Consider the following 26,697-nt stretch of genomic DNA (forward strand, 5'->3'; position numbering starts at 1 on the left):
TTTTTGGTGTGGCAGAGTGAGCCCCTTAGTTCTCTTCCTTCCTTTGGGGGAATTGAGTCCTTTGGATGTGTCTCCTCTAGGCTAGTCGCCTTCTTGCCCCCTCTTCTCGGCCCCGGTTGGTTCTCGGCACAAAATTTCTCTCCCTGTTTGCCTTCCTCCTCCCTTCCGCACTCCTTCCATTATCCTAGCCTACACTGGGTTAGGTCTTTTATTAGGCTTCGCCTAGTCAGGAGTCGGGCATTGAGGCTCGGTCGCATCCCTCCCCTAGTAGTAGGCCACCCTCCTAAGTTTCATTATGCTTGGAGTGGTGTGTGTGTGCAGTTGAGCAGGTGAATCATTTCCCCCTGTCTCCTGTTTTCATTCTCGTAGCCTACCATCTCACCCCCCCCTCCCCCTCCCCAGCCTTGCTCTACTCGTGCGGGTGACGCTAGATGGCGTTTTCTCCGAGTTAAGGGACTCCCCCACCTGGTAGAGGGATTCGCTCCCTCCCATATAGTCCCTAGCATCGCTGTGTTGGTGGTTCGTTTACTCGCACCGGCTCGAACGAGTTCGAACACTCTCTCCCACACTTCTTTTCTCCCCGTCGGGTTTCTTGGTTGGGTTATTTATACTTGCTCCGGCTTATGTTATATATCATACGAGCATTTTGCCCACCTTGTTTCACTGGCGGGGAAGTCCGAGAGGAGGGGAATATATAAGGGGGGCGGATCCCTCCGGTCTCCGGAGTGGTTTACTCCTTTTTACCATCACTTGTTTATTTTTATTGTTTATGTATATACATATTTAGATAAGTGTAATTTATCTAACGGAGTAGACTCCTCCCTCCTTTTGTTTATTTATACGTGAGTCCGGTTCTGCGCCCAGGGGTTCCGCCGTTGATTTTACTGGCAACCCTTGCGGTGAGTTCCTGTTGTCTCATACCTTTCATTCCGCCGGAGTATTCCGGGGTCTGGAAGTTTTTTACCTTCCACTCTATGTAATTTAGAGCTTATTGGCCTAGTTTTTAACGAGGATTTCTCCTCCACCGGAGCATTCCGGTTGTAGCTGAAATTCCCGGCCTTGCCAGGCTTTAGATTGCTTAGAGTGGTAGGTTCATGTACTTTTTTACACTTACAGACTGTTCGCTGTGAGGAGCCGGGGTGCACCGCCGCTGCAGCAACCATATGGACACGTGTGTGTGCGGACCCACGCTGGTTGTGCGGTCCGGCTCGACGACCTAGTAGTCTGGCACCCCGATGGCTGTGAGGTTTGCTTCGCCTTGTGTGCGAGCGTCCAGGACGAGTCGGTAAGTGACAGTTTTCTTCCGTATTGTGATCCTCATATCGAATACTCTTTACATGGTTCTCGAACTATTCTTTCGTTCTGCTAATTGTTGGTTTTCTTACAGGCGGACGAGTCCTCCAAGAAGTCTGCCTTGGAATCCCTCCGCGCTTGGGTGGCTGGGTTTGGAAGGAACGTTCCGTCGGGGAAGCCCTATGTCCTCGACGCCAAGTTGAGGGACCTGCTTTACCCCGGCGCACGGGTGGCGGCCGCAGTGCCAGAAGATCTTGCCACCCCCATCATCCAGCAGATCCGGGATGTGACCCAGCCACCCTAAGTAGACATTCTTTACGCCGAGGTTTCGGAGGACGTCGCTGCTTTAGACTTGGACCTGGAACCGATGAATACAGAACAGGACCAGGTGGTAAGTAGCGAGGTAAGTGAGGTTGTGGGGCGGGCCCCTTTTGACTCCCAGCTTCTTCTGTGTCCTCTTTTACAGGTTTTGTAAAGTCTTCCTCCTTGGGTGATAGAGCTCCATCAGCCATCCCCAAGTTGAAGTTGAAGACTTCATGGAAGGCGAAGGGCTATAAGTCCTCGTCTTACAGGAAAGCCTTGCCTTTCCCCCCGTCGAAGGCTAAGGTCTCAGCACCTGTAGCCTCCGGGAGCAAGCAAGTCTGGTTCCTCCGGCAAAGGCGCGAGTAAGAGGGCATCAAAACCTAGCCCTCCTCGCCAGCCTGCCTTTGACGCGGAGGCTTTCGCGAACCAGCTCTTTCAACGGTTCTCGGCAGAGGTCGACTCAAAATTTACTAAAATTTCAGAAAAGTTGGCCAGCCATGACAACATACTGGCGGGAATGGCTCGCCCAGGCAGAGCCGAACCCCAGTATGTCATCCCTGATACGGCAGACCTCCCTCCCTTTGACGTCGGGAACCCTTGGCGTTTCGCCCTCCGGGCCATTCAGCACGATGGCAACTTAACGGTGGAAGGTCTTGGCACGAGACGGTTGGAGGAACTAGAGTTCTTTCCCGCCGATCTCTTGCCCCCCTACCCAGGCTTCGTTAGGCTGACGGAGGAAGCATGGATTCGTTCAGATAAGGTTCCTAGGGAGACTGTGATCGTCCCTAGGGACCAAGCTCAGTCGGCTCTCCTGCGCACTCTGACGGAGTGGCAGGCGGACAATACGAAGTTGACGCCTTTCAAGGGCAGCTTTACCATGTTCGCCCTGGGTGACAACTTGCCCACCCCCTGTTTGAACAAAGTTGCTCTAGCTACGGCTCGAGCGTGCTTTGAAGGCAGTCCCTTACCGCAGCTGAGGGAAACAGACTCCACATCCCTGGTATTCCCGGGAGGTGACGAGTTCTGGAAGGATGCACCGTCCACTTTCACTGTTGGGAAGTTGGACGCCTTTTGTGCTTCCTCCCAGTTCAGTGAGCGGCTCCCCAAGCTGCCAGAATCCTTGCTAAAGGCGGAGTTTGATGCCCGGACTAAGCTAGCCCGGTCCCTGAACTCCGTCTGCCTCACGGAAGCCACTGCCGTCTCCTGCGCTGACGAGCCATTCTTCCAGGTTTTGGCTAAGTCCCTGCTGGCGGGTTTTCAGTCTGACCTATTTGACTTCATCATGGCCAGACTAGAATGCAGGAAGTTTATTTTTGCTGATGCCACCATCCGTCACGAGCCTAACAAGCTCGTGAAGAGCTCGATCTGGGGGCCTAACCTCTTCCCGGAAGAAGAGGTTGCAAGTGTCCTTAGTGAGGCTACTAGGGCCAACCAGAGTCTGCGCTCTCGCTGGGGCATTTCTGCCTACAAGCGTAAGACCACAGAATCTGGCGGTCCCCAGGCGAGAGGAGGCAAACGTTTCAGGAGGCATAAGAGACCCCACCATCAGGCGGTAGTCCAAGCCGTCCCGGTCTCGGCAGTGGCACAGCCCTCCACCTCAAAGGCCCATCCCCAACAATATGTGCTGGTCCAACCAGCTCATTCCCTTGCCGCGCCCTCGTATGTTGCTTCGCCAGCATACAACCCTACCTATGAGGGCCGTGGATTCTTTCACGGCCTTAATAGGAGCGCAAGGGGGGGAAGAGGCAGGGCCCCTTATAAAGGGAAATCGAACACCACCCCAAGAGGTAAGCCTGGACGTGGTAGAGGGAACAAACCCGCTCCCTCCCACTGAGAACACACAGGTAGGTGGTCGCCTGTATTGGTTCAGGGACCAATGGACCTTCAGCCCTTGGGCACACAGCATTGTGTCCAAGGGCCTAGGATGGAGCTGGATCAAGGACCCTCCTCCTCTGACCAGGTTTTACCAGCCACCCTCACCAATCCTGCAGGATTACGTGGCAGAATTGCTCAACAAACAAGCAATAAAGAAAGTAAGGCACCTAAAGTTTCAAGGCAGGTTATTCACTGTTCCCAAAAAAGACTCCGACCAGCAAAGAGTGATCCTGGATCTGTTGCGTCTAAATCTCTACATAAAATGCGACAAATTTCGCATGCTTACGGTAGCTCAGGTACAGACTCTACTTCCGTGTGGAGCCGTCACCACCTCTATCGATCTTTCAGACGCTTATTATCACGTCCCGGTTGCGCGGAACTTCTCTCCGTTCCTCGGTTTCAGACTCGGGAATCAAGCCTACTCCTTCAGGGTCATGCCCTTCGGTCTAAACATTGCGCCCAGGATATTTACCAAGCTGGCGGACACGGTAGTTCAACAACTCCGGTCCCGAGGATATCCCTAGCAGCGTACCTAGACGATTGGATAATTTGGGCACCAACAGTTCTAGAGTGTCGAAAGGCTACGTCCATGGTCATCAACTTCCTGGAGTCGTTAGGTTTTCAGCTGAACAGAGTCCCGGTTTCAGTGGCTGGGTCTCCAGTGGGATCTGTCCTCTCACACGTTATCCCTCCCACCTCCCAAGAGGAAAGAGATAGCATCTCTCACCAGAAAATTTCTGAAAAACCAATCAGCATCCCGCCGGTCCCAAGAAAGAGTCCTTGGGTCTCTTCAATTTGCCTCAGTGACGGACCTGCTCTTAAAAGCAAAATTAAAAGACATAAACAGAGTGTGGTGGAGTCGAGCCAATGTCAAGCTCAGAGACAAGGTCTCCTCTATTCCTCGAATCTTAAAGGCGAGACTGCGGCCTTGGGCCACAGTCAGAGGCCTGTCCAAGACAGTTCCGCTTCAATTCCCCCCCCGGCACTAGTTGTTCACACGGACGCTTCCCTAAGCGGCTGGGGAGGATATTCACCAAAACAAAAAGTACAGGGAACGTGGTCCACTATGTTTCAGCAGTTCCATATAAACACCCTGGAAGCTATGGCGGTTTTTCTAACTCTAAAGAAAATCCGCCCCAACCGGATTCATATCAGGCTGGTATTGGACAGCGCAGTGGTAGTTCATTGCATCAACAGGGGCGGCTCCAAATCAGGTCGAGTAAACCAGGTAATGGTTGCTATCTTCTCCCTGGCGAACAAGCACAGCTGGCATCTGTCAGCCACCCACCTAGCGGGGTGCGGAACGTGGTGGCAGATTCCTGTCCAGGGCTACTCCGTTGGAGACGGAGTGGTCCCTGGACGGGAATCCTTCAATGGATTTGCCGCCAGGTTCCGGGTCTCCAAGTGGATCTGTTCCCGACGGAGAGCAACTTCAAGCTCCCCTGTTATGTGGCCCCAACCTGGACCCCAGGCGTGCGCCACGGACGCGATGACAGTAGATTGGAACAATTGGGAGAAGATTTATCTGTTCCCTCCAATAAACTTGCTGCTGAAAGTATTACACAAACTCAGGACATTCAAAGGTCAACCAGCCCTGGTAGCCCCCTATTGGCCGAAGAGCAATTGGTTCCCTCTTCTTCAGGAACTGGGGTTGCGGAGTCTTCGGATTCCCAAGCCCAAACTGACCCAGACAGTACAAACCAAGACTGTGTCAGCTTCCTCAAGAATTCAGAATGCCCTAGTTTTATGGACTTTATAAAGTTCGCAGCCCAAAAGGGAGCAAACATTGACCCTGTTAACACTCTGTTTCTAGAATCAGACAAAAGAGATTCTACTCTTAGACAGTATGACTCAGCAGTCAAAAAATTAGCCTCCTTCCTGAAAACATCTGAAGCCAAAATCATGACGACTAATCTAGCAGTTTCCTTCTTTAGATCACTGTTTGAGAAAGGCCTTGCCCCGGCCACTATTACCACAGCCAAGTCAGCCCTGAAGAAGGTATTCTTATATGGCTTTAAAATTGACCTTACAGATTCCTATTTTTCATCTATCCCCAGAGCATGTGCTCGTCTGAGACCCGTATCACGCCCACATTCAGTTACGTGGTTCCTCAATGATGTCCTTAAGTTAGCATCAGAGATTGACAACTTTCAATGCTCTTATGAGGATCTGTTAAGGAAAACTTTATTTCTGATTAGCTTGGCTTCAGGTGCCAGAATCTCAGAGCTGTCGGCTCTCACTAGAGGTGATGATTTTGTGAACTTCCTCCCGTCCGGAGAGGTCCTCCTTTCCCCTGACCCTAGATTTTTAGCCAAAAATGAAGACCCACAAGACAGGTGGTCCCCTTGGAAGGTGGTGCCCCTTCCACAAGACCAGTCTTTATGTCCAGTGCATACCCTTAAGTCTTACCTTTTAAGAACTCCACAGAGTAAGTCGGGTCCTCTTTTTATCAGGGAGAAAGGTGGTACTCTATCACTAAATGCAATAAGACAACAGATTTTATATTTTATTAAACAAGCCAACCCAGATTCAGTTCCTAAGGTTCATGATATTCGAGCAGTCGCTACTTCCATTAATTACTTTCATAATATGGACTTCTCAGAACTCTCTAAATACACGGGTTGGAAATCACCTCTAGTGTTTAAACGCCACTATTTAAAATCACTCGAAGCCCTGAAATTTTCTACAATAGCTGTGGGAAGTGTCATCTCCCCACCTTAATTAATCATCTTCCTTATCCTCTCCTATCCCCCCCGCCCGCCTGCCTCATTTACTTCTCTGCTTATCCTCCTGGTTGATCATGCCTCACTGCCTTGCTCCTCATATTGATGTATCTTGTCTCTGTTGAGTGGAAACTGTGATCTGACATGTTATGATTGTGTTTTTCTTGTGGGGTACTGGGCAGTTTTTATTTTGCTCCATGTACCCCAGATATATATATGTATAACTGTATGTAATTATTTCCCATTTTATATTGTCTCTTACGTGTGTAGCTGTAAGTTTACGTGTGTAGCTATAAGATTGTGTATACCATTTAGCCTATGTAATTTTCATATGTCATTATGCTTTTGTAGTATTAAGTATTTTTGGGGTTTTTTCCCTGCCACACTGTGGACTTCCTCACATTTTTCATAATGTTAAGCTTTTACTGTACTTTAGGTTTAGTATTCTTTTTCACATGTAAGAGATACCCTGATTAAAACCATTTTCGTAACTTATGTTTTTTCTTCAGATTACCTTGTTTCCTCGTAGTTTGCAGCCTTGGCATGATTCTCTCTCACTATTTCACCGGCTGACACGGGGCTGGACTCAGAAAAGGGATTTTGACAAAGGAAAAATCTATTTCTGAGGAAGGCCCCGTGTCACCCGGTGACCCTCCCTGACTCACCTGTTGCTTCCCCCCCTACTTGCACATGCCAAGTCTGGGGTTAGTGCTAGCCTGGAATGAGGTAGGTGGCGCTGGTGTCGCCGAGCTGGCGGGCGTTTGTGTGCGGGGGTTGTAACGGCTCACCGCTCTCTTCTGGGGGTTTTAACAGGGAGATATCTTTCGAGTAAGACTCCGTGGTAGTGATCCTTCACTCACCCTTTGTTATATCGACGTCTTCCTTGGAGAAGACGCTCGATCTGGGGGTAGTAACCCCAGCTTTCCTGAAAGCTCTTTTTTCTCTGGTATATCTAGCATTTTATACCTAGAAATTCGTGCTATAATGGAATTTCACCGGGTGACACGGGGCCTTCCTCAGAAATAGATTTTTCCTTTGTCAAAATCCCTTTTTTCTTATTTAAAAACAGGTAAAAAACAAAATTGGTGTGTTTTTTGGGGGCTGGAAGGGATCAATAATATTTCCATGCATTTTAATGGGGAAATTCGATTTGATATATGAGCAAATTGGTTACGAGCTTGGTCATGGAACGAATTGAATTAAACTCGTTCATCAAGGTACCACTGTTCAGTATTAAAAACTAGTGAGGGAGAGAGGCATCTGGTTTTTTGGACTAGAACTCACACATGTTTTGTCTTGTGACACACTGTAGACACATTGTGAGTTTTGTTGTTTGCTCTCCACCTTTCTCAGACTTGAAGGTGCTCTCCACCTTTCTTGGACTTACAGGTGCTCTCCACCTTTCCTGGACTTGGTAGAGGTTTTTTCATGTCGTGCTCTATCGCTAACTTACCTTACTTGCTACACATTTAACGCTACATTGCTAAGTTCAACTTACACACTATGCTGCACTGTATTGCTAAAGGTAACTATGTGAACTGAACAAGATTGCGTGGCTCAGGCAGCTTGGTGCTAGCAATGGCAGACACATTGGGAGATGGTGTCTTCCAGGCTCACTGGCTCGTAGCTGCTCAAATCTTGGCTCACTCTTTGAAGCAAAAAGTCACGAGTGTGCCGGCTCGTATCTTGGAAAACTCGTATGTTGGTTCACTTGTAAGTCAAGGTTTGGCTGTATAACTTAAATGTAAATTCTATTCCTATGGAGGTGCCAAGCAACCTATATTAGTACTACCTTTGGGATTAATCACATTGGGACCAATTGTAACTGCAGGCTAAGTTTTACTTTTAAGGGATGACTTAAGGGAATCATTTTAATCTTGCTCTTAATCCTTTCTTCTTTCATCCATTTATATGTGGAACACTAGAGATTTAGAACTCCCAAGTCACTAGCTGCTAATCCACACATATTTGATAAGTGTCCTTGTTTTTCCGAGTTAGACAACACATACAAGTACAGTACAAGCATTTTACTGTACACTCTAAGAGACTTGGCCTTAATTATAATGACCCCTTGAGTTACCAGAGCCTTGGTTCTTAACCTATCCTTGTTTTCACATGCACTCCTGAATCCTTCAAAATTTGATCATCACTTTGGAGCATTCAGCTTCTCAATCCTACCACCTAAATGACAATTCAATGGGTGATGGAGCTGTCATGAAAAATTGAGCTGTCTATGAAACAAAAGAAGTTTGTTCATACAAACCTATCACACATGACAAGTTTCCTCCTAGTCCCTCTGATCCCAAAGTCTTATATTCAGACAGCAGGAAAAGTATGGCCTTAGGTATCAGGTGGTGAATACAATGAGTTATTACCGTACTGATCTTCTCCTGTTTCTTAGATAAGAATTCAGTATGTGGAGATATTGAAAGATCATGAATGTGGAAGTGATGCATTTGTTTAATAAAAAGTTCAGTATTTCTATTGCATTACTACAGCAGTTAAAATTCCTTCTAAACAACAGCTGTCAAAGGAACTTTTCCTTGAGCTGTAGTTACTTTAAAATCTTAACACTTGTGAAATTTACAAAAGTACTCTACATGAACAAATGAAGCATCTTCTACCTATCCTTCTGAATAATATAACTTACCTCATCTCCAACTAGCCATAAAAGCTAAGGTAGCCAGCATAAACAATTTAAGCCACAATAATTCCATCTTTCTTCAAATGCTGTAAATGAGCCAAAATATCTAGTCCTAATAAGCAGTGTGTTGTGACTGTTTTTTGTTCTACGTAAAACTCTACAAAGCAGGGACAGCAAACACCTTAACTACTTTATGTGACATACCATTTTACAAAAAATATTAACCATGTCCCATCAAAGAACTTCATTATAAAGTAATATTAAGTTGTGTATTTACACATGTGTAATAAACAAGCAATCTCCCACATAAATGTGTAACATGTACAAAAGTGAGATTCACCACAAAGACCACTGGGTCCATGAATATACCTTCCCCTGTAGAATGCATGCACTCGAATTTGACGGATGAAGATGATGTTGCCACGTAATTTTTGTGCTAACCCCACCAATGTTGATGGCTGTAGAGCTTCACAATAATGCACTCAAACAGTATCCTAAAATGTGGTGAAAAGAAACTGCTCATTAGGAATGTGACCTCTTCTACTCAAAGATGATAAACCTCCATAGAATATTTTTCAATTATGTAATAAAGCACTACAATAAAGTCTACTACTGAAAGAAAAATACTGTACTGATGGCTAAAAACAGCAGAGTACTGTACTATAAATCAAACTAGTACAGGACATAATAACAATATTAATAATAACAATAAAGAATTGCAATAACAAACTCTTCGGGAGTTTAGGGTTTCTGTTACAAGAATATATACATATTGAAAAAAATTATTCAATCCTAGCCCAAGATAGGCTTTTGTTGGCATTGGAGTCCAACAAAGAACCTTCTTCAAATACTGCCTAATCTGCTGAGAATAGAAAATGTCAAACACTAGTCTGTACTTAAGTATAATCATAAATTATATTTTTACAAAGTCTTAATTACACTTAGAACAAAGCAAACAACACTCAAGAGACAGATACACAAATTGTCCACAAAGAATGCATGTGTAATAAGCAATCCCAAAGACTGCATACATGAGTTATTCTTTGCTGTAAAGAGTTATACTGTAACACTGGATGAAAAGCTATTGTGGAGAATGCTGTATAAGGTAAAAAAAAAAAAAGTTGTTACATAAAGCTTACAAGAGAACTATGAATCATTCAGAAGACTCTTTTCATTCCTTAACTTACAAACTTAATAGCTAAGTTCCATTACCAGGTTTCCTGGGTAAAAGCAACATCAAGAACAGCAGAGGTGTTCCTCTTTCGTATCCCATAACACTTTTCATTTTGCATTCAGGAATAAGTGAAAATTGGAGCCAATCAGTGCGAAAGGAAGTCAAGCAGTAAGTAAAATGGTAGGTTCTTATCTACTGTATATACTTGCGTATCATGTGGCTTTTGAAGACCTAATTTTAAGGGGGCCGCATCATACATGAGATATAAAATTAGCGTATATAATATTCACAGATTAGTATTGTATTGTAAAATACAAACAATGAATATGCATCTTTTCAATGGATCTTTTTTAAAAACTATGCTTTACTTCACTGTATCCAATAATATTATATGTATTTCTGAGCTCGGCCCCGTGTCACCCGGTGAAATTCCATACTAACACGAATTTCTAGGTATAAATATTGCTAAGTATACCAGAGAAAAAAGCTTTCAGGAATGCTGGAGTTACTACCCCCAGATCGAGCGTCTTCTATATCGAAGACGTCGGTATTACCAAGGGTGAGTGAAAGAATCACAACCACAGAGCCACACTCGATAGACATCCCCATGTCAAAACCCCTCAGAAGAGCGGAGAGCCGTACCAGCTCCCACACTCACCCGCCCGCCAAGCGGCGACTCCAGCGCCACCTACACTCATTCCATTTCTAGCACGTGATCTTCACGATTTGTTTTTCTGTGTGTGCTCGTGCTTTTGGCTAATTTTGCCTTTTTTCTCAGCATGTCGTCGAGCAGCTTTACTGTCACCAAGTTAAGTACCATCTTATTGTGGGGTTTTTATGATAAGTTTGGCTGTTTCAGCCCGTATATTCATATTATACGTGGTTGTTGTTATGACGCCACAAGGCCCCCAGTCAGCCATGTCGACCGTGAGATTCGCCCATCCAGCTTGTTCTGTTTGGGGCTTCTCCTTGTCGTTTACATTACTTATCGTTATCCCCCTAGGATTCATCCTGGTGGCGTTTCCTGGGCGGGTTGTTTCGGTGTTTCTCTACGTTAATTTTGTTGAACCGCATATTGGGGTTCCTTCATTAGGGTTCCCGTCATTTTCCCGCTTAGGTTTCTCCCCAGGATGTTTTCCCCTTTGACAGTTTTAGCTATAATTATTATTATATTGTGATGTGCTGGTGCTTTTAATCAGATGTTTTATTGCTTTGATTATGTTCTATGGGGGAACGTCAGGTACGGTTTTATTGTTTACTCCCTGTCGCTCCTCTCGGTTGGGCTATGCGCCTTGCACAAGCACAAGATTAAATTATTGTTTTATGTATATATATTATTCTTAGTGATGGTGATTTATTTTTATCTGGTTACTTCGGTTGTGTGGGGTTCCCCTAGCCTGCCTATGTCACGTTAGGCTTGTATTTTGCATCCTTTGGCCTCCCGCTCTCCCTTTCACCCTGAGTTAGGTTAGGTGTGAGGAGGGGATCAGCAGGTAGAGAGAGTTTCTGTTGTTGTTCCTTCCACTGGCCGTTGTTTGGGTTGTAGAGTGAGACCCCATTGTCCTCCCCCTTCTTTACGGAGGGGTAGAGGCTTTTTCTGTGGGTGTGTCTCCTCTGTGCTATTATAGCATCCCCCCCTTTCGTTCGGCTCTGGTTGGTTTTCAGCACGGGAATTTCTCTCCCCGTTGTTTCCTCATTCCTCCCTTCCCTTATTCCCTCCTGTTAGCCTAGGCTACGCCTAGGTGCGGGTGTTAGCCTAGGCTACGCCTAGGTGCGGGGCGAGCTCGTTAAGGCCTTAGGTCGCTATCCCTTCCTTCCCCTTATTCGGAGTAGGCTATGACCTTCCACTGCTGGTATTAATTTACTTGGCGTGGTGTGTGTCTGCAGTCGAGCGGGTGAAGAAATCTTCCCCAGTCTCCTGTTTTCACTTGCTCTGGCCTACTCCCATCCCTACCCCTCCAACCCTTTCCTCCCCCACCCACCTACCCTAGGTCAAGCTCTTTGTCATCTTCTCGTACGGGTGACGTCAGCTGGCGTTCACTCCGAGTTGTGGGGCTTTCCCTGGTGGAGGGATTCGCTCCCTCCCAGGGCAAGTCCCCGATGGCTTTTTGCTTGGTTCAGTGTCTCGTTAACCCGCTCTCCTAGGATCGAGCAGGTTTCGAACATTCTTAGAGTTATTTGTTCTCAACCTTTTCCGCGTTAAACATGCGTTCGAGATACTTTAGTTGGGTTGACTGGCGCTTACTCCGGCCCTCGTGGTCCTGTGGGTTTGATAGCCTCACCCTACTATTGTTCTCTAGCAGTTGAAGCTTGGGATCTCCGGAGGGGGTGGTTCCGGACTCCGGAGTATGTGGAATTTTTGTATTGTTAACCAGTTACGTTACCATCCTCTGTATTTTATATATGTATATACATTTATTTTGTTCCTGGCGGTTCACTCCGCCGTTGGACATAATGTTGTTTCTATTATCAGAGTCCGGTGATCCTACCCTTGGGTCCTGCCGTTTTATTCCCGGCATCCCTTGTGGTAAGGCCCTGTTGACTCAGCTCTATCGTTCTGCCGGAGTATTCCAGTGGTCGGAGAGCTTCTTGCTTACCACTATATTTAAGTTACTTGTTTGGGTAGGCCCGTCTCTGACGGGGGTTTTTCTTTCCGCCGGAGTACTCCGGTAGCATGGTTTGAAAATACCTGCGCTTGCTTAGTTTAAGTTTCTTAGAGTGGTAGGTTCATGTAATTTCACACTTACAGACTGTGCGTTGTGAGGAGCCAGGATGCACCGCCACCCTCCATCAACCTTACGGGCATGTGGTGTGCCGGACCCACGCTGGCTGTGCCGTCCGGCTTGATGACCTTATCGTCTGGCATCCTGACGGGTGTGAGGTTTGCTTCGCTCTGTGCGGAAGCATCCAGGATGAGTCGGTAAGCTATTGACTTTTGTTCTTCACGTTAGTTTCAGTCTGATATGTGGTCATATTGTATGTCATGGCTCTTTTATGTTACAATATGTTAGCCCTGATTCCCTACTCTCTTTCAGGCTGACGAGTCCTCCAAGAAGGAGGCCCTAGTCTCTCCGCGCCTGGGTGGCTGGGTTCGGGAGGAACGTGCCGTCGGGGAAGCCTTACGTCCTCGACGGGAGGTTGAGGGACCTGCTTTACCCCGGCGCCCGGCTCGCTGTGGCCGTACCCGCAGATCTGGCCACGGCCATCATCGAGCAGATCCGGGCCGCAACCCAGCCACCTCAAGATGACCCCGTGTACGCGGATGTTTCGGAGGACGTCGCTGCCTTAGATTTGGACCTGGAGCCGATGAACACGGAACCAGACCAGGGGGTAGGTAGTGAGGTAAGTGAGGCAGCGGGGGCGGGCGCCCTTTTTGATTCCCCATCTTCCTCTGTATCTTCATTTTCAGGTTTTGGCAAGTCTTCTATCTTGAAGGACAGGGCTCCATCTGCTGTCCCCAAGCTGAAGTTGAAGACGTCGTGGAAGGCGAAGGGCTACAAGTCCTCGTCTTCCCGTAAGGCATCTCCTTTCCCCCCGTCGAAGGCCAAGGTTGCTGAACCTGTGGCCTCCGGGAGCAAACCGAGTACCTCGGGCAAAGGAGCGAGTAAGAGGGTGGCCAAGCCCAGCCCTCCTCGCCAGCCTGCCTTTGACCCTGAGGCGTTTGCAGGGATGTTGCTGGAGAGAATCTCTACGGAGGTTGAGGCTAAGCTTTCCAAGATTACGGAAAGGCTTCAAAGTCAGGAGACTCTGCTGGCGGATATGGCTCGCTCCGGCGGGGCCGGTCCGCAGTACGAGATCCCGGACACTGCTGACCTCCCTCCTTTCGATGTAGGGAACCCGTGGCGTTTTGCTCTTCGTGCTATCCAGCACGAGGACACCTTGACCATTGAGGGTCTTGGTACTAGGCGTCTGGAGGAACTGGAGTTCTTCCCACCTGATCTCTTGCCCCCCTATCCAGGCTTTGTTAGGCTGACGGAGGAAGCCTGGATACGCTCAGACAAGGTCCCGAAGGAGACGGTGATCTTCCCCAGGGACCAAGCGCAATCTGCTCTCTTGCGCACTCTCTCTGAGTGGCGGGCAGACAATACCAAGTTGACCCCCTTCAAGGGCAACTATACCATGTTTTCTTTGGGTGATAAGTTGCCCACTCCCTGCCTGAACAAAGTTGCTTTGGCAACTGCTCAGGCATGCTTCAAAGGCAAACCTTTGCCTCAGCTAAGGGAGACAGACTCTACATCTCTGGTCTTCCCAGGAGGTGAGGAGTTCTGGAAGGACGCCCCGTCCACATTTACACTAGGTAAATTGGACGCTGATTGCGCGTCTTCTCAGTTCAGTGAGCAGCTTCCTAAGCTCCCGGAAGCTCTCCTGAAGGTGGAGTTTGAGGCATGGTGTCGGCTGAGCCGGTCCCTAAACTCGCTGTGCTTGATGGAAGCGACCGCCGTCTCCTGTGCAGAGGAGCCTCTATTTCAGGTTCTGGCTAAATCCCTGTTGGCAGGGTTTCAGTCAGACCTGTACGACTTTATGGTGGCAAAGTTGGACTGCCGCAAATTCATCTTTGCAGATGCCACCATTCGTCATGAGCCTAACAAGCTCATGAAGAGTTCTATCTGGGGGGACAACCTCTTCCCAGAAGACGAAGTCGCAAGTGTCCTGAGTGAACCAGAGCCTGCGCAGGTATCTCCTCCTTCAAACGAAAGACCCCCGAATCTGGCAACCCCCAGACTAAGTCTGGGAAATGTTTCAGAAGGCACATAAGACCTCAACACCAGACGGTAGTTCAGGCAGTCCCAGTCTCGGCGGTGGGCCAACCCTCCACCTCCAAGGCTCAACCCCAACAGTACGTGCTGGTTCAACCAGCCCAATCCCTTGCTGCACCCTCGTACGTCTCCTCGCCAGTGTACAACCCTACCTATGAGGGCCGTGGGGTCTTTCACGGCCTTTCACGGCCTTAATAGGAGCGCAAGGGGGGGTAGAGGTCGAGCCCTATACAGAGGTAAGGCTGGATCTGCCTCTCGGGGAAAAACTGGCCGCGGTAGAGGAAACAAACCTGCTTCCTCCCACTGAGACCAGTCAGGTAGGTGGTCGCCTTTACTGGTTCAGAGACCAGTGGTCCTTCAGTCCTTGGGCACACAGCATTGTGTCCAAAGGTCTGGGTTGGAGCTGGGTCAAGGATCCCCCTCCCCTGACCAGATTTTACCAACCCCCCTCCAAAGCCCTACAGGACTTTGTGATGGAGCTTCTCAACAAGAGAGCAATAAAGAAAGTAAGGCACCTCAAATTTCAAGGCAGGCTGTTCACTGTCCCAAAGAAAGATTCCGGTCAGCAAAGAGTGATTCTAGATCTCTCGCGTCTAAATCTTTACATAAAATGCGACAAGTTTCGCATGCTTACGGTGGCTCAAACGGACTCTACTGCCGCGTGGAGCCGTCACCACCTCTATCGATCTTTCAGACGCTTACTATCACGTCCCGGTTGCGCGGAACTTCTCTCCTTCCTGGGTTTCAGACTTGGGAAACAAGCCTACTCCTTCAAGGTCATGCCTTTTTGGTCTCAATATAGCCCCAGGATTTTTACAAAGCTGGCGGAAACAGTTGTTCAGCAGTTTTGGTCCCGGGGAATCTCCTTGGCAGCATACCTGGACGATTGGATAATCTGGGCTCCAACAGTACAAGAGTGCCGGAAGGCTACAGCCATAGTGATCAAGTTCCTGGAATCGTTAGGTTTTCAGTTGAACAGGGAGAAGTCCCGCCTGACTCCGGAGTCCTGGTTTCAGTGGCTGGGTCTCCAGTGGGACCTGTCCTCGTACAAACTATCCCTCCCGCCGTCCAAGCGGAAGGAGGTAGCCACCGCTACCAGGAAATTTTTGAAGGACAAAGCAGCATCCCGCCGGTCTCAAGAGAGAATTCTCGGCTCCCTTCAGTTCGCTTCAGTGACAGACCTGCTCTTAAAAGTGAAATTAAAAGACAAACAGAGTGTGGCGGAGACGAGCCAATGTCAAGCTCAGAGACAGGGTCTCTTCAATTCCGCGGATCTTGAAGACAAGGCTTCGCCATGGTCCACAGTCAAGGGCCTGTCGGGTCGGTCCCACTTCAATTTCCCCCTCCAGCTCTGGTAATCCACACAGACGCTTCATTAAGCGGCTGGGAGGGTACTCACCAAAACAAAAAGTACAGGGGACATGGTCTACAATATTTCAACAGTTCCATATAAACACCTTGGAAGCTATGGCAGTGTTTCTAACCCTAATGAAACTCCGCCCCGCCAGCCGGATTCACATCAGGCTGGTGTTGGACAGCGCCATGGTGGTTCATTGCATCAACAGGGGCGGCTCCAAGTCAGGTCGCGTAAATCAGGTGATGATAGCTATCTTCTCACTGGCGAACAAGCACGGCTGGCATCTGTCAGCCACCCACCTAGCCGGGGTGCGGAACGTGGTGGCGGATTCCCTGTCCAGGACTACTCCGTTGGAGATGGAGTGGTCTCTGGACAGAGAATCGTTCAATTGGATTTGCCGCCGGATTCCGGGACTCCAAGTGGATCTGTTCGCTACGGAGAGCAATCACAAGCTTCCCTGCTATGTGGCTCCCAACCTGGACCCCCATGCCTTCGCCACGGACGCGATGACCATAGATTGGAACAATTGGGAGAGGATCTACTTGTTTCCCCCAATAAATATGTTGTTGAAAGTACTGCACAAACTCAGGTCATTCAACTAGCTCTGGTAGCTCCCTACTGGCCGAAGAGCAACTGGTTCCCTCTGCTTCAGGAGCTCAAGTTGCGGTGTCATCAGATACCCAAACCCAGACTGACCCAAGTAGTACAAACCAAGACTGTGTCAGCTTCCTTAAAAATTCAGAATGCCCTGGCTTTATGGACTTTATAAAGTTTGCTGCAAAAAAGGGAGCAAACATTGATCCCGTTAACACTCTGTTTCTAGAATCTGATAAGAGGGATTCTATGCTCAGGCAATATGATTCAGCAGTCAAAAAATTAGCATCCTTTTTGAAGGCATCTGAGCTCAAACTATGACTACTAACCTAGCGGTTACTTTCTTTAGATCATTGTTTGAAAAGGCCTAGCCCCGCGACTATTACTACAGCTAAATCAGCCTTAAAGAAGGTATTTTTGTATGGTTTTAAAATTGACCTTACAGATTCATACTTTTCATCCATCCCTAGAGCATGCGCTCGTTTGAGGCCGGTAACACGCCCACATTCTGTTACCTGGTTCCTCAACGATGTTCTGAAATTAGCCTCTGATATTAATAACTCACAATGCTCTTATTTGGATCTGTTAAGGAAGACCTTGTTTCTGATTAGCTTGGCTTCAGGTGCCAGAATTGCAGAGCTGATCTGTTCCGACACAATATACAAACCATCGGACCTTTACATTAGGAAGACTCACTGGTTGGAGAGAGGAATCTGAGCGAGTCTCTTGAACTAACTGGAGTTCTGCACACCTGGGCTACTCCTCCTGGTCGAAAGAGCGAGGAGTACCGTGCCTCTGACATATTGATCGGTGTGTAGGAACTGCAAGATCAAATGTCAGATACTGGATCTTTTTCTATGACTGAGAAAACGTAACTCATACGAAATATGCTGGAAAGAATCTAGGAGTTGGAGGCAGTGAGGAAAACCCGAGATAGGGTTTCCCTTGTTGCCAGTCTCTCCTTCCTCCCCTTGCTAGAGGAAGGAGCAGAATCGTTTCCATGATTCTAGAAGAAAAATAAAACGGGTGCTTGATGTGTAGTCTTACTGCATCAGATGCCAGATCCAGCAAGTATCAGTTCAAGTCCTATTCTCATCCCGAAGGAGGAGAAGTAGGAGGGCGAGGAAGGAGGAGGAGGAGGAGGAGGAGGAGGAGGAGGAGAGGCCAGTCACTCTCGGTATCCTTCTCACTTCCAGAACCAACACCTTAGGCGAGACGCTACTAGTCCTCTTGAAGGAGCCGGGTAAGAAAACACAACTTGAGCAGCCACCACAGGACCAAGGAAAAAAGGTTCCAAGGGCCTGTGGGCAACACCACAGGAAGACGACAAGAGTGTGGTCTATGAGACCACATCTTGCTTCCAGAATGACAGAAACTTCTGGAATGCGAGAGATGGACCAAGCCATTGACCTCGTGAGCTATTGGGTGGAAAGTACCAGTATAGTCATTGCCAGCTGCCGAGTACCTCCTTTGATCACTTCTCGAAGCCAGGAGAAAGATGTGTCCTTAGACACTTCTTCATTGGGAGAGATAGTACTAGCGAAAATGTCAATGACATCCAGGTTAGGAATGTCAAGCCTTTCCGGAAAGTACCACAGCTCCCTAATAGGACAAGGTAACGATTGATCTGGATCATCGATACAAAGTCCAAGGAGGAGGGGAACAATAGATGGTGATGGATTTGGAGTCCACTTACGACATCCGAGGAAGCGTCGAGATATTGATCCCCTTCACCTGTTTTTTCATCTACGCCAAGGCCGGAGCGAGATGATAGATGGTCCCAAGAGGACACATTTCTGTCCGATGACTCTCGTAAGGGTGCGTGCAGAGCATGGGACAGGAAACCTAAACAAGAGTCACATGCCACCCAGGGAACAGTTCCTTGGGACAGCAAGACCAAAGAAGCTTCTCGTCCATATTTAAATACTGACTGAGGAGAAAAAGGCTACTTCAGATAGAAGACTAGGTCACAAGGGCCTATGTTCTCCACAACTGAAATGGAGAGAGGCAACCCTTGGCAGAAGTCCAGACCTGAAGAGCAACTCTGACCCAAGAAGAAGTTACGTCAACGACACCAACCAGCGAAGATGGGTCCAGTGTTGCAGAAGACTTCAAGAGATATCCAGCTAAATCCGTTGCCGCTCGGCGAGAAAGCCTATGCTTGCAAGAAAAGCTGGAAGGTCTCCCAGTCCTGAACACACAGGGATGTACTGCCTGAAGAACTGCTTCTTGTGTAGCTGCTACAGGAGGATGGGTCAAGCAGAGCTATCAGGTCAGGCATAAGGCGAAGTCTTCCAGCATTTGTCTGTAACTCGGGATGAGCAATGCTTGTGAACACCTAGTGAAACAGAAAAATATGGAGGGGAAAAACACCGATATCGATTTTTCCCAAAAAGACAGCATGCCTCACCATAGCAGCCCCTGGGTCTGGTACGAAGGAGCGAGAAAACTACCGACTTTGTTGTGCCAGGAGGCAACAGAAAGATGGTAGGACCTCTCAGTCAAGCAGTCTCTTCACAAATCTTTGTGAAAAAAGAGTGAAGAGCACATTCTGTCCTGATCACTCAAACCGGAGGCCGAGCTCGCCTACCAATACATCCTCACCAGGAGTGTATTTGGCTAATTGAGCTCTCAAGTGCGCTATAGATCACTCAAGTACCTGCAAATGTCAACAGATGATACTTGAGGAAAAAACGATTCCCTCTTATTTGTCGACGTATGCCCCTACTGTGGTTTTGTTGTTCAACGAAACCACTGAGTGTCGCAAAACTCATCCTGAATTCTCGAAAGGCCAAAAGGCTGTCTTGAGTTCAGGATGTTGATGAGAAGGTACTAATTGTCTCGGTCACACACCTTCAAGACAAAGTCTTACAGGTGTGCGCCTATTCCTTGATCAGTGAATCTGGAAGTAGACACACAATGTGAGCAGAACATGCAAGCATATTCGAACATTCCTTCAATCAAGCATTAACCTAACTCTTTCCTCATACTTCGAAGAGGAAAGAAGGATGGAGGACTGGAAGCAGACCTCCTTCATTCTCCACCATGGGGAAGCTTCTGCAAGATGACAGGATACCAAGACAATTAGCTCTAGCCGGGCTGGTGTTTCCCAAATCAGGAGCACGGGAGAGGAAGCAGGATGGAAGTTTGATGAAATGAACTGCCGACACCCAAGGGAAATAGATACTTCTCCTGAAGGAATCCATTCCCAGGTCTTGGCAATGTCTCTGCCAGGTCCAGAGACTCAATAAGTATCATTTTATCCAGCCATCTGCAGTAGGAGAACTTCTGCCCGGTCAATACTTCTTTCTCTCTTCCCTTCTGCCCTCTCCCCTTAAGGAAAAGAGGGTGAGAAGAGACATACTTATGTGCACTTTCCCAGAAGGGAAGAAGAGGGCTATGTGTTCCGCAATCTTCTTCCGAAGCCTGGGACTTCATAGGAGTTGAAGGGGGCTGGCTTGAACTTTAGGTCGAGCCGAGATGACCAAGACCCAAAGGTCTTGGCCATTGTCCAAAGGACAAGGCAGTGCCCTTGTATTAACCTTGATTACCGCAGTATCTGGCAAATCTCTAAAAGAGAAAGGCAGAACCAAGTAAGGTTCATTCCTAAGGGTCGAGCCAACTCAGGACTTACGAAACAGGAGATCCAAATTAGGACAAAGTCCTTCTTCTTAGCGCCAGAATTGCTCACAGATTGCTGCCGGGTGTAGGAAGACCCATCCCCGAACAGGACCAGTCTCCAGAAGACAGAGTTCTCTCCAGGAATGGTTGTATCCGAGGAGAGAAAGCCTAAAAGTGAAGGATCGTGGATCCATTAGGAGACTGTCTGGAGGAAACCAGGTGTCCTCCAAGATTGCCGCCCCTCATTGCAGAAGAGAATACCCGTCACGGCAAGGAGAAGCAGAGAGAGAACCCAGTCCAGATGAAGCAGAGTCAGAACAACCTGCAGTAGGCAAGACCCTCCGAGGCAAGAAGAATTCGTACTCTGTCAAGGCAGGGGAGGAGCTTGGTGTCTTGACTTGAATGAACTCCTTGTCCGAAGAAAAATATTCATCTGGTCGAGAGCATTCTCACAATCAAGGACCGCGGCGGCCCCCGAAACTCTTGGCCCCTTTGGGAACTGCAAAGGTTGCGAGTGATGAAGATTATTCATTGGGGGAGCCGCAGTCCTGTCCCAAGGATCCTCGCGCTGATGAATCGGGGCGAAGTTCTCCAAGAAACAAGAGCGAACGCAACTTGAAGAGGAAGACCCTCACTGCTTCCGAAGCATGAAACTCCTGTATCTTTCTCTTTGGAGGGAGACCTTGACGGATCCCAAGAAACCCTCCTTGGGTACCTGGTTGTACTATGAGGCAATCGGGACTGACACCGAAAGCAAGCCAGGCAGCCAAACTCCGAAGAAAGACAAATTAATTGAAGTTCTCTCTGACCATCTCATGCTTTTCAGAACAACCTAGAGGAAAAGAGAAGAGGTGAGGAGAAACAGTACCCCTACCTGTCCTGCCACTAAGACCAGCAGGAGAGGCAGACTGTGAGCGATTCAAACAAGAGATTATTGCTACATGGGGGAAGAAGAGCATTTGTGCCATGGCAAAGCGCTTTCCTGGGAAGAGCAGAAAGTTCACTCAAACACTGCCGAGAACCTAATTCGGAAAAACCGAGTAGGGCTGAGCTGAGCCTCACTGAATTGAGCCGATCACACGAACACGATCCAGGGGTGGTAAGCAGTGGACTGAGCCAGTTTCACAAATGCAACCATGGGCTGGGCGGGGCAAGAAGCTGAGTGGGCCGAGCCAAGTCGATCACAAGAACGCAATTAGAACTGGACAGGGCAGAACTTGTCTGCTGTGAATTAGCGCTAATTTCCCAAACTCTAAACTCCTTCGAGGCCGAGGCCCCTCGAGAAGAAGGTTTAAAGGGGAATTCTGTGTCTGGTATCCTGCATGCTCGAACACTAAGGTTCAAGACACGAGGATGAAACGCGGCCAGGTAACCATAGCAGCTGGCGGGCAGTATCGAGATACCTGGGCGTCTCAGCACCGAGACACCTGGGTGTCTCGGCACTTTCTCTCATCCTGTGCCTCTCGCCAGAAGAGCGCTCGTGATTCATAGAATTCGAGCAACCTATGGGACTCCCAAAAATTGGGAGCGGCTGCTTTCGGTTCCCTAAGAAATCGAAAAGAGCCAGGCACAGAACCATTCTTAGACACAGACTTCCAAGACTGGCAAAGAGAGTGCAACCTCAAGAGGCTGCGTTCTCGTGGCCCCCGAAACGCTTGACCCCAGAGGAGAATGTGAATCGGTTCCCGTCCAAGGGCAGGAAGAGCCAACGAGAGAAAATTGCCTCCCAGAAGAGAGTCAGTCCCTTAGAAGTCCCGCAGGACTCCTGAAGGGAACCTCTTCTCTGCTTCTTCTGGTGTTCGAACCGATAGGATCGAGACACCAGGCTGGGAACCTGACTGGGCACTGGTAAGCACTCTGGGAGCACTTGCAGTGCTGGCATGAAGAGCTGAGACACCTGGGTGACTCGGCCCTTTCTCCTGTACTGCTCCTGAACTGGGCCAAGGAGAGTACTCTCCAGACCAGATTGGGATACTCGATAGTCCACAGAATTTCGAGCACTCGGAGCGGCTTGCAAACGAGCGCCCGAAGCAGCACCCACCTTAGAGGCAGAACCTCTAGGACTGGGAACAGGAGCGCAAACCGAGGTCTGCACGCCCGTGGCTCCCGAAACACAAAACCCAGGGGTATGCGAATCAGTTCCCGAACCCAAAGGTCAGGAAGAGCCAACGAAAGACCCACTGCCTCCTCAGAAGGAGGCAGTCCCTAGATGTCCAAGGACATCATGGGGGAAGAAGCAGCCTTCCTCTCCTTTGGCCGACGGAGGTCTATCCGGTAACCAGGACCCCCTCAAACCTCAGGAGAGGAAGGGAAGAGGCAGCAGAAGGCAAAATCAAAGATAAGCTGAAGAAGATGGTGGCTACTTCCACAGGGCAACTTCCTTCACCTTCACTCCAACATCTTCTACAGGATGGTGGACATGAAACATCGTAATCTCCAGGGCAGCTAGGCAGGATCACAATGGAAGCAGCCCAGGACACAACCACCAGGAGAAGCAGCAGGCACAATCAGGACAGCCGATGCAGGAGCTACGGAAGCGGTTCGGAAGGCAAGAGCTACAGCAACGGCCAGGATCGTCACATGAAGGTCACCAGCAGCGACAAGAATGATCAGGACGGCTGCGGCAGGAGACCAGGAAGAGCCGCCCAGAGACTGTTGCCAGGTCAACAGGAGCATAACACAGGAAATACCAGGAGCAGACAGACCACAGATACACCAGAGGCAGTGCCACAGCATACATGAAGGCCAGCAATGACAGCGATTGATCCACATCAGCGGGAACAGAGTCGGAACGATCCTGACATGACATTCCAATCAGGTACTGTGGTCAATCCCGAAGCAACACTGTAAGAACGTCGGGACTCCATGCAAAGATATCCCAACTGAGATATCCAGCCAACTACTGCTGCTGTGCCTACTATGCTCACTGTCAACCTGAAAGAAAAAGTAAAGATGATTAGTAGAGGGAGACTTCTCTCGCTCCAAGGGGGACTGCCCTATGCAGCGAGAGGAGGCTACTGATAAGAGGTAGCCCGACCTCCCGCGCCCCCTCCCCACGGTCTTCTCCTGAAAAGAGAGCAAAAAGGGCGAAGGAGAGATAAGAACCTACAGGAAGAGAGAAGGAAGGAGGGAAGACCACCAAGGGCACTATGGAAGCAAAACTTACCGACGACACCCGCAGCCTCCCGCCTCCCGCAACTCTCCATAGCACAGACGGCAAAAACAACACTCAGCACAAGTAGAAAGGAAGTAGTCATGCCCTTGTACATGGAGGGCAGGAGCGCAAGAAGGGGGAGTGAACTTGTTACGTCCCGATCAATGTACGGGAGCGAAGATATTACGTCCCAATCTAATATCACCAAAAGTACAGGGGAACGCCTTCAGTATCTAAATAACGGGCTACTGGAAGAGAAGCATTAGCACTCGGTTATGCCCCTCTCAATATGCCCTTGGCCATCAAACCCAAGACACAGACACAGAGGAACGACGGCTATGCAAGGCTATCATAAATCTTGCATTTGTATGTTAATAAATATCAAACACAAGAAATATATACAATAAAAATACAGAAAGATCCCACCTGGATAATAAAGAGCGTAACGACAGTCAGGCAAAGAGATCCGAAAACGTCTGCAACGCATGATGGCTGAAAGCATACTGGAATGTTTACATCTGGGCAAGTGGGTATTCCGTGCCTATCTGATGGTAGTTACTGCCTAACACCTTGTTCAAGAGTTTAATGGCTGTGTCCAGCTTCACCGTAAGTAATTCCTAATGTAAAGGACTGATGGTTTGTATATCGTGTCAGAACAACTCTTTTCTCCCACTGTGCACACATATCTTTTATTAATGATCTTAATTTTCTTTCTGGTTTGCTGTCATCTCTAACTTTCTTACGCCCCATGATGACTTAACCTGTACCGTATTAGTACTAATCACCAAAAATAATAAAAAGAAGCATGAAACAATGTAATGGAATTTTGCATTGAACGATAGCTATGGGTAAACTGAGCACTTCCTCTTTGTTTCAGCTGAGAACTGCACTCACGAATGTGTCTAATCCCATACATGTTTAGCCAGTCATCTTTATCCATCTGTAAGCCCTGCGAAGTCAATTAACGGAGCGGATTTTTCCTCAGACAAAGCATCCTGTAACCAAATTATCCATTAAGTAAGGTGTCCATTCTCCATTCTCTCAAGTTTTGACAGTTGTTTGTTCTGTCCTTGTGACTAGCTGATTTAGATCAGCCTTCTGCCTGGAAGCAAGGCCTTAATAAACCTTCATCCTCTCACAAGAACCATCACTCACCTTTCCCTTAGCATGAATCAAGAACTAACAAGCCTCCTCACACTTCTGTTAAGAATTCCAAAGTACCAGCAATTTTGGAGATAAATCAGAAAACTTCTGTGATGTGGGGATGGAGATGAGGAGGTTATTCTGCCTCACATTTAGGCTTCTTTTCACCAGGTTCTAGGTTTGGTCTCACAAGGTATTAATTTTTAAGACAGACTATTCCTCCTTGATTTGCCGCAGCTACTACTCCAAAGTCACAATTCAAGTCTGAGGAGCTTCTTATCGCTTTATTGTTCCGTATAGTGGTGGGTGCTGTCCTTAATGAAGTGGTTGGTGGAATGGAGGGCATGGGCTATTAAATCACAATTTTTGAAAGTAAACTGTATTTTTCCTAACTATACAAACCTGAGGTCCTTTACATTAGGAATTACTTTCAGGTGTAGGCTGGAAACGGCCGTTAAATTCTTGAGCAAGATGGTTAGGCAGTAACCACCGCCAGGTAGGCGGGAATACTTGCCTGCCCGGATGTAAACATTCCAGTTTGCCTTTCGGTCAAGGTTCAGATTGAGGGGTGGCATGAGGTGGGCATAGTAAGTAATGTAAAGGACCTCAGGTTTGTATAGTTAGGAAAAATACAATTTACTTTAAAAAATTGTGATTTGTTCCAACACGATATACAAACCATCAGTCCTTTACATTAGGAAGACTCACTGGTTGGAGGGAGGAATCTGAGTGAGTCTCCTGAACTGACTGGAGTTCTGCACACCTGGGCTACTCCTCCTGGTCGAAAGAGTGAGGAGGAGTACCGTGCCTCTGACATATTGATTGGAGTGTAGCAACTGCAAGATCAAATGTTAGATACTGGACCTTTTCGCATGAGTGAGGAAACGTAACTCCTACGAAATAGGCTGGAAGGATCTAGAGTCGGAGGCAGTAAGGAAAAGTCGAGATAGGTTCCCATGTTGCCATCGGAGGCAGTAAGGAAAAGCCGAGATAGGTTCCCTTATTGCCAGTCTCTCTTTCCTCCCCTTGCTAGAGGAAGGAGTGGAATTGCTTCTATGATTCTAAGAAAAATAGAACAGGTGCTTGATGTGTAGTCTTACCGCATCAGTGCCAGTTCCAGCAGCTACTGGTTCGAGTCCCATTCTCATCCCTAAGGAGGGGAAGTTGGAGGACAGAGAAGGAGGAGGAAGAGAGGTCAGTCACTCTCGGAATCCTTCTCACTTCCAGAACCAACACCTTAGGCGAGATGCTACTCGTCCTCTTGAAGGAGCCAGGTAAGAAAACACAACTTGTTGAGCAGCCACCACAGAGCCAAGGAAAGAAGGTTCCAAGGGCCTGTGGACAAGACCGAAGGAAGAAGACAAGAGTGTGGTCTAAGAGACCACGTCTTGCTTCCAGACCGACAGAAATTTCCGGAATGCGAGGGATGGACCAAGCCATCAACTTCGTGAGCTCTCAGGTGGAAGGTACCCGTATTGACGTCGTCAGCTGCCGAGTACCTCCTTTGATCGCTTCACGAAGTTAGGAGGAAGATGTGTCCTTAGACACTTCTTCCTTGGGAGAGACAGTACTAGCAAAAACGTTGACGACATCCAGGTTAGGAATGTCGAGCCTTCGGAAAGTACCACAGCTCCCTAATAGGACAAAGTAACGAATGATCTGGATCATCGACACAAAGTCCACGGAGGAGGGGAACCAGAAGGACTCGAACGCAACAGTAGATGCCAATGGATTCGGAGTCCACCTACGACATCTGAGAAGGAGTCCAGGTATGATCCCCATCCCTGTTCTTCCATCTTCTACGCTAAGGCCGGAGTAAGATGAGAGATGGTCCTAAGAGGGCATATCTCTATCCGTCGACTCTTGTAAGGAGCGTGCAGAGCACGGACAGGAGCCCTAAACGAGAGTCACATGCCACCCAGGGAACAGTTCCCTGGGACAGCATGACTGAAGAAGCTTCTCGTCCGTAGCTACTCTTGACTGAGGAGAAGGCTACTTCAGATAGAAGACTAGATCGCAAGGGCCTACGTTCTTCACAAATGAAAGGGAGAGAAGCAAT

At 48.2% G+C, this 26,697-nt stretch overlaps 1 protein-coding gene across 28 annotated transcripts in view; it reads right to left on the reverse strand.

Annotated features, from left to right (window-relative positions):
• LOC136850637 (uncharacterized) overlaps positions 1-26,697 on the reverse strand; it is a 379,925-nt gene that overhangs the window by 273,628 nt on the left and 79,600 nt on the right. For 16 of the 28 annotated variants that reach the window (XM_067124382.1, XM_067124371.1, XM_067124390.1 and 13 more), the window contains exon 3: positions 9,208-9,332. The exons of the other annotated variants lie outside the window; for them this stretch is intronic. In XM_067124382.1, the coding sequence (XP_066980483.1) occupies positions 9,208-9,226 (19 nt within the window). In that variant the 5' untranslated portion in view covers positions 9,227-9,332. The remainder of the gene's footprint in view (positions 1-9,207; positions 9,333-26,697) is intronic. 28 annotated transcript variants of the gene reach the window in all.

This window comes from Macrobrachium rosenbergii, chromosome 22 (assembly GCF_040412425.1).
Source record: "Macrobrachium rosenbergii isolate ZJJX-2024 chromosome 22, ASM4041242v1, whole genome shotgun sequence".
In the NCBI taxonomy this organism is placed as follows: domain Eukaryota; kingdom Metazoa; phylum Arthropoda; class Malacostraca; order Decapoda; family Palaemonidae; genus Macrobrachium; species Macrobrachium rosenbergii.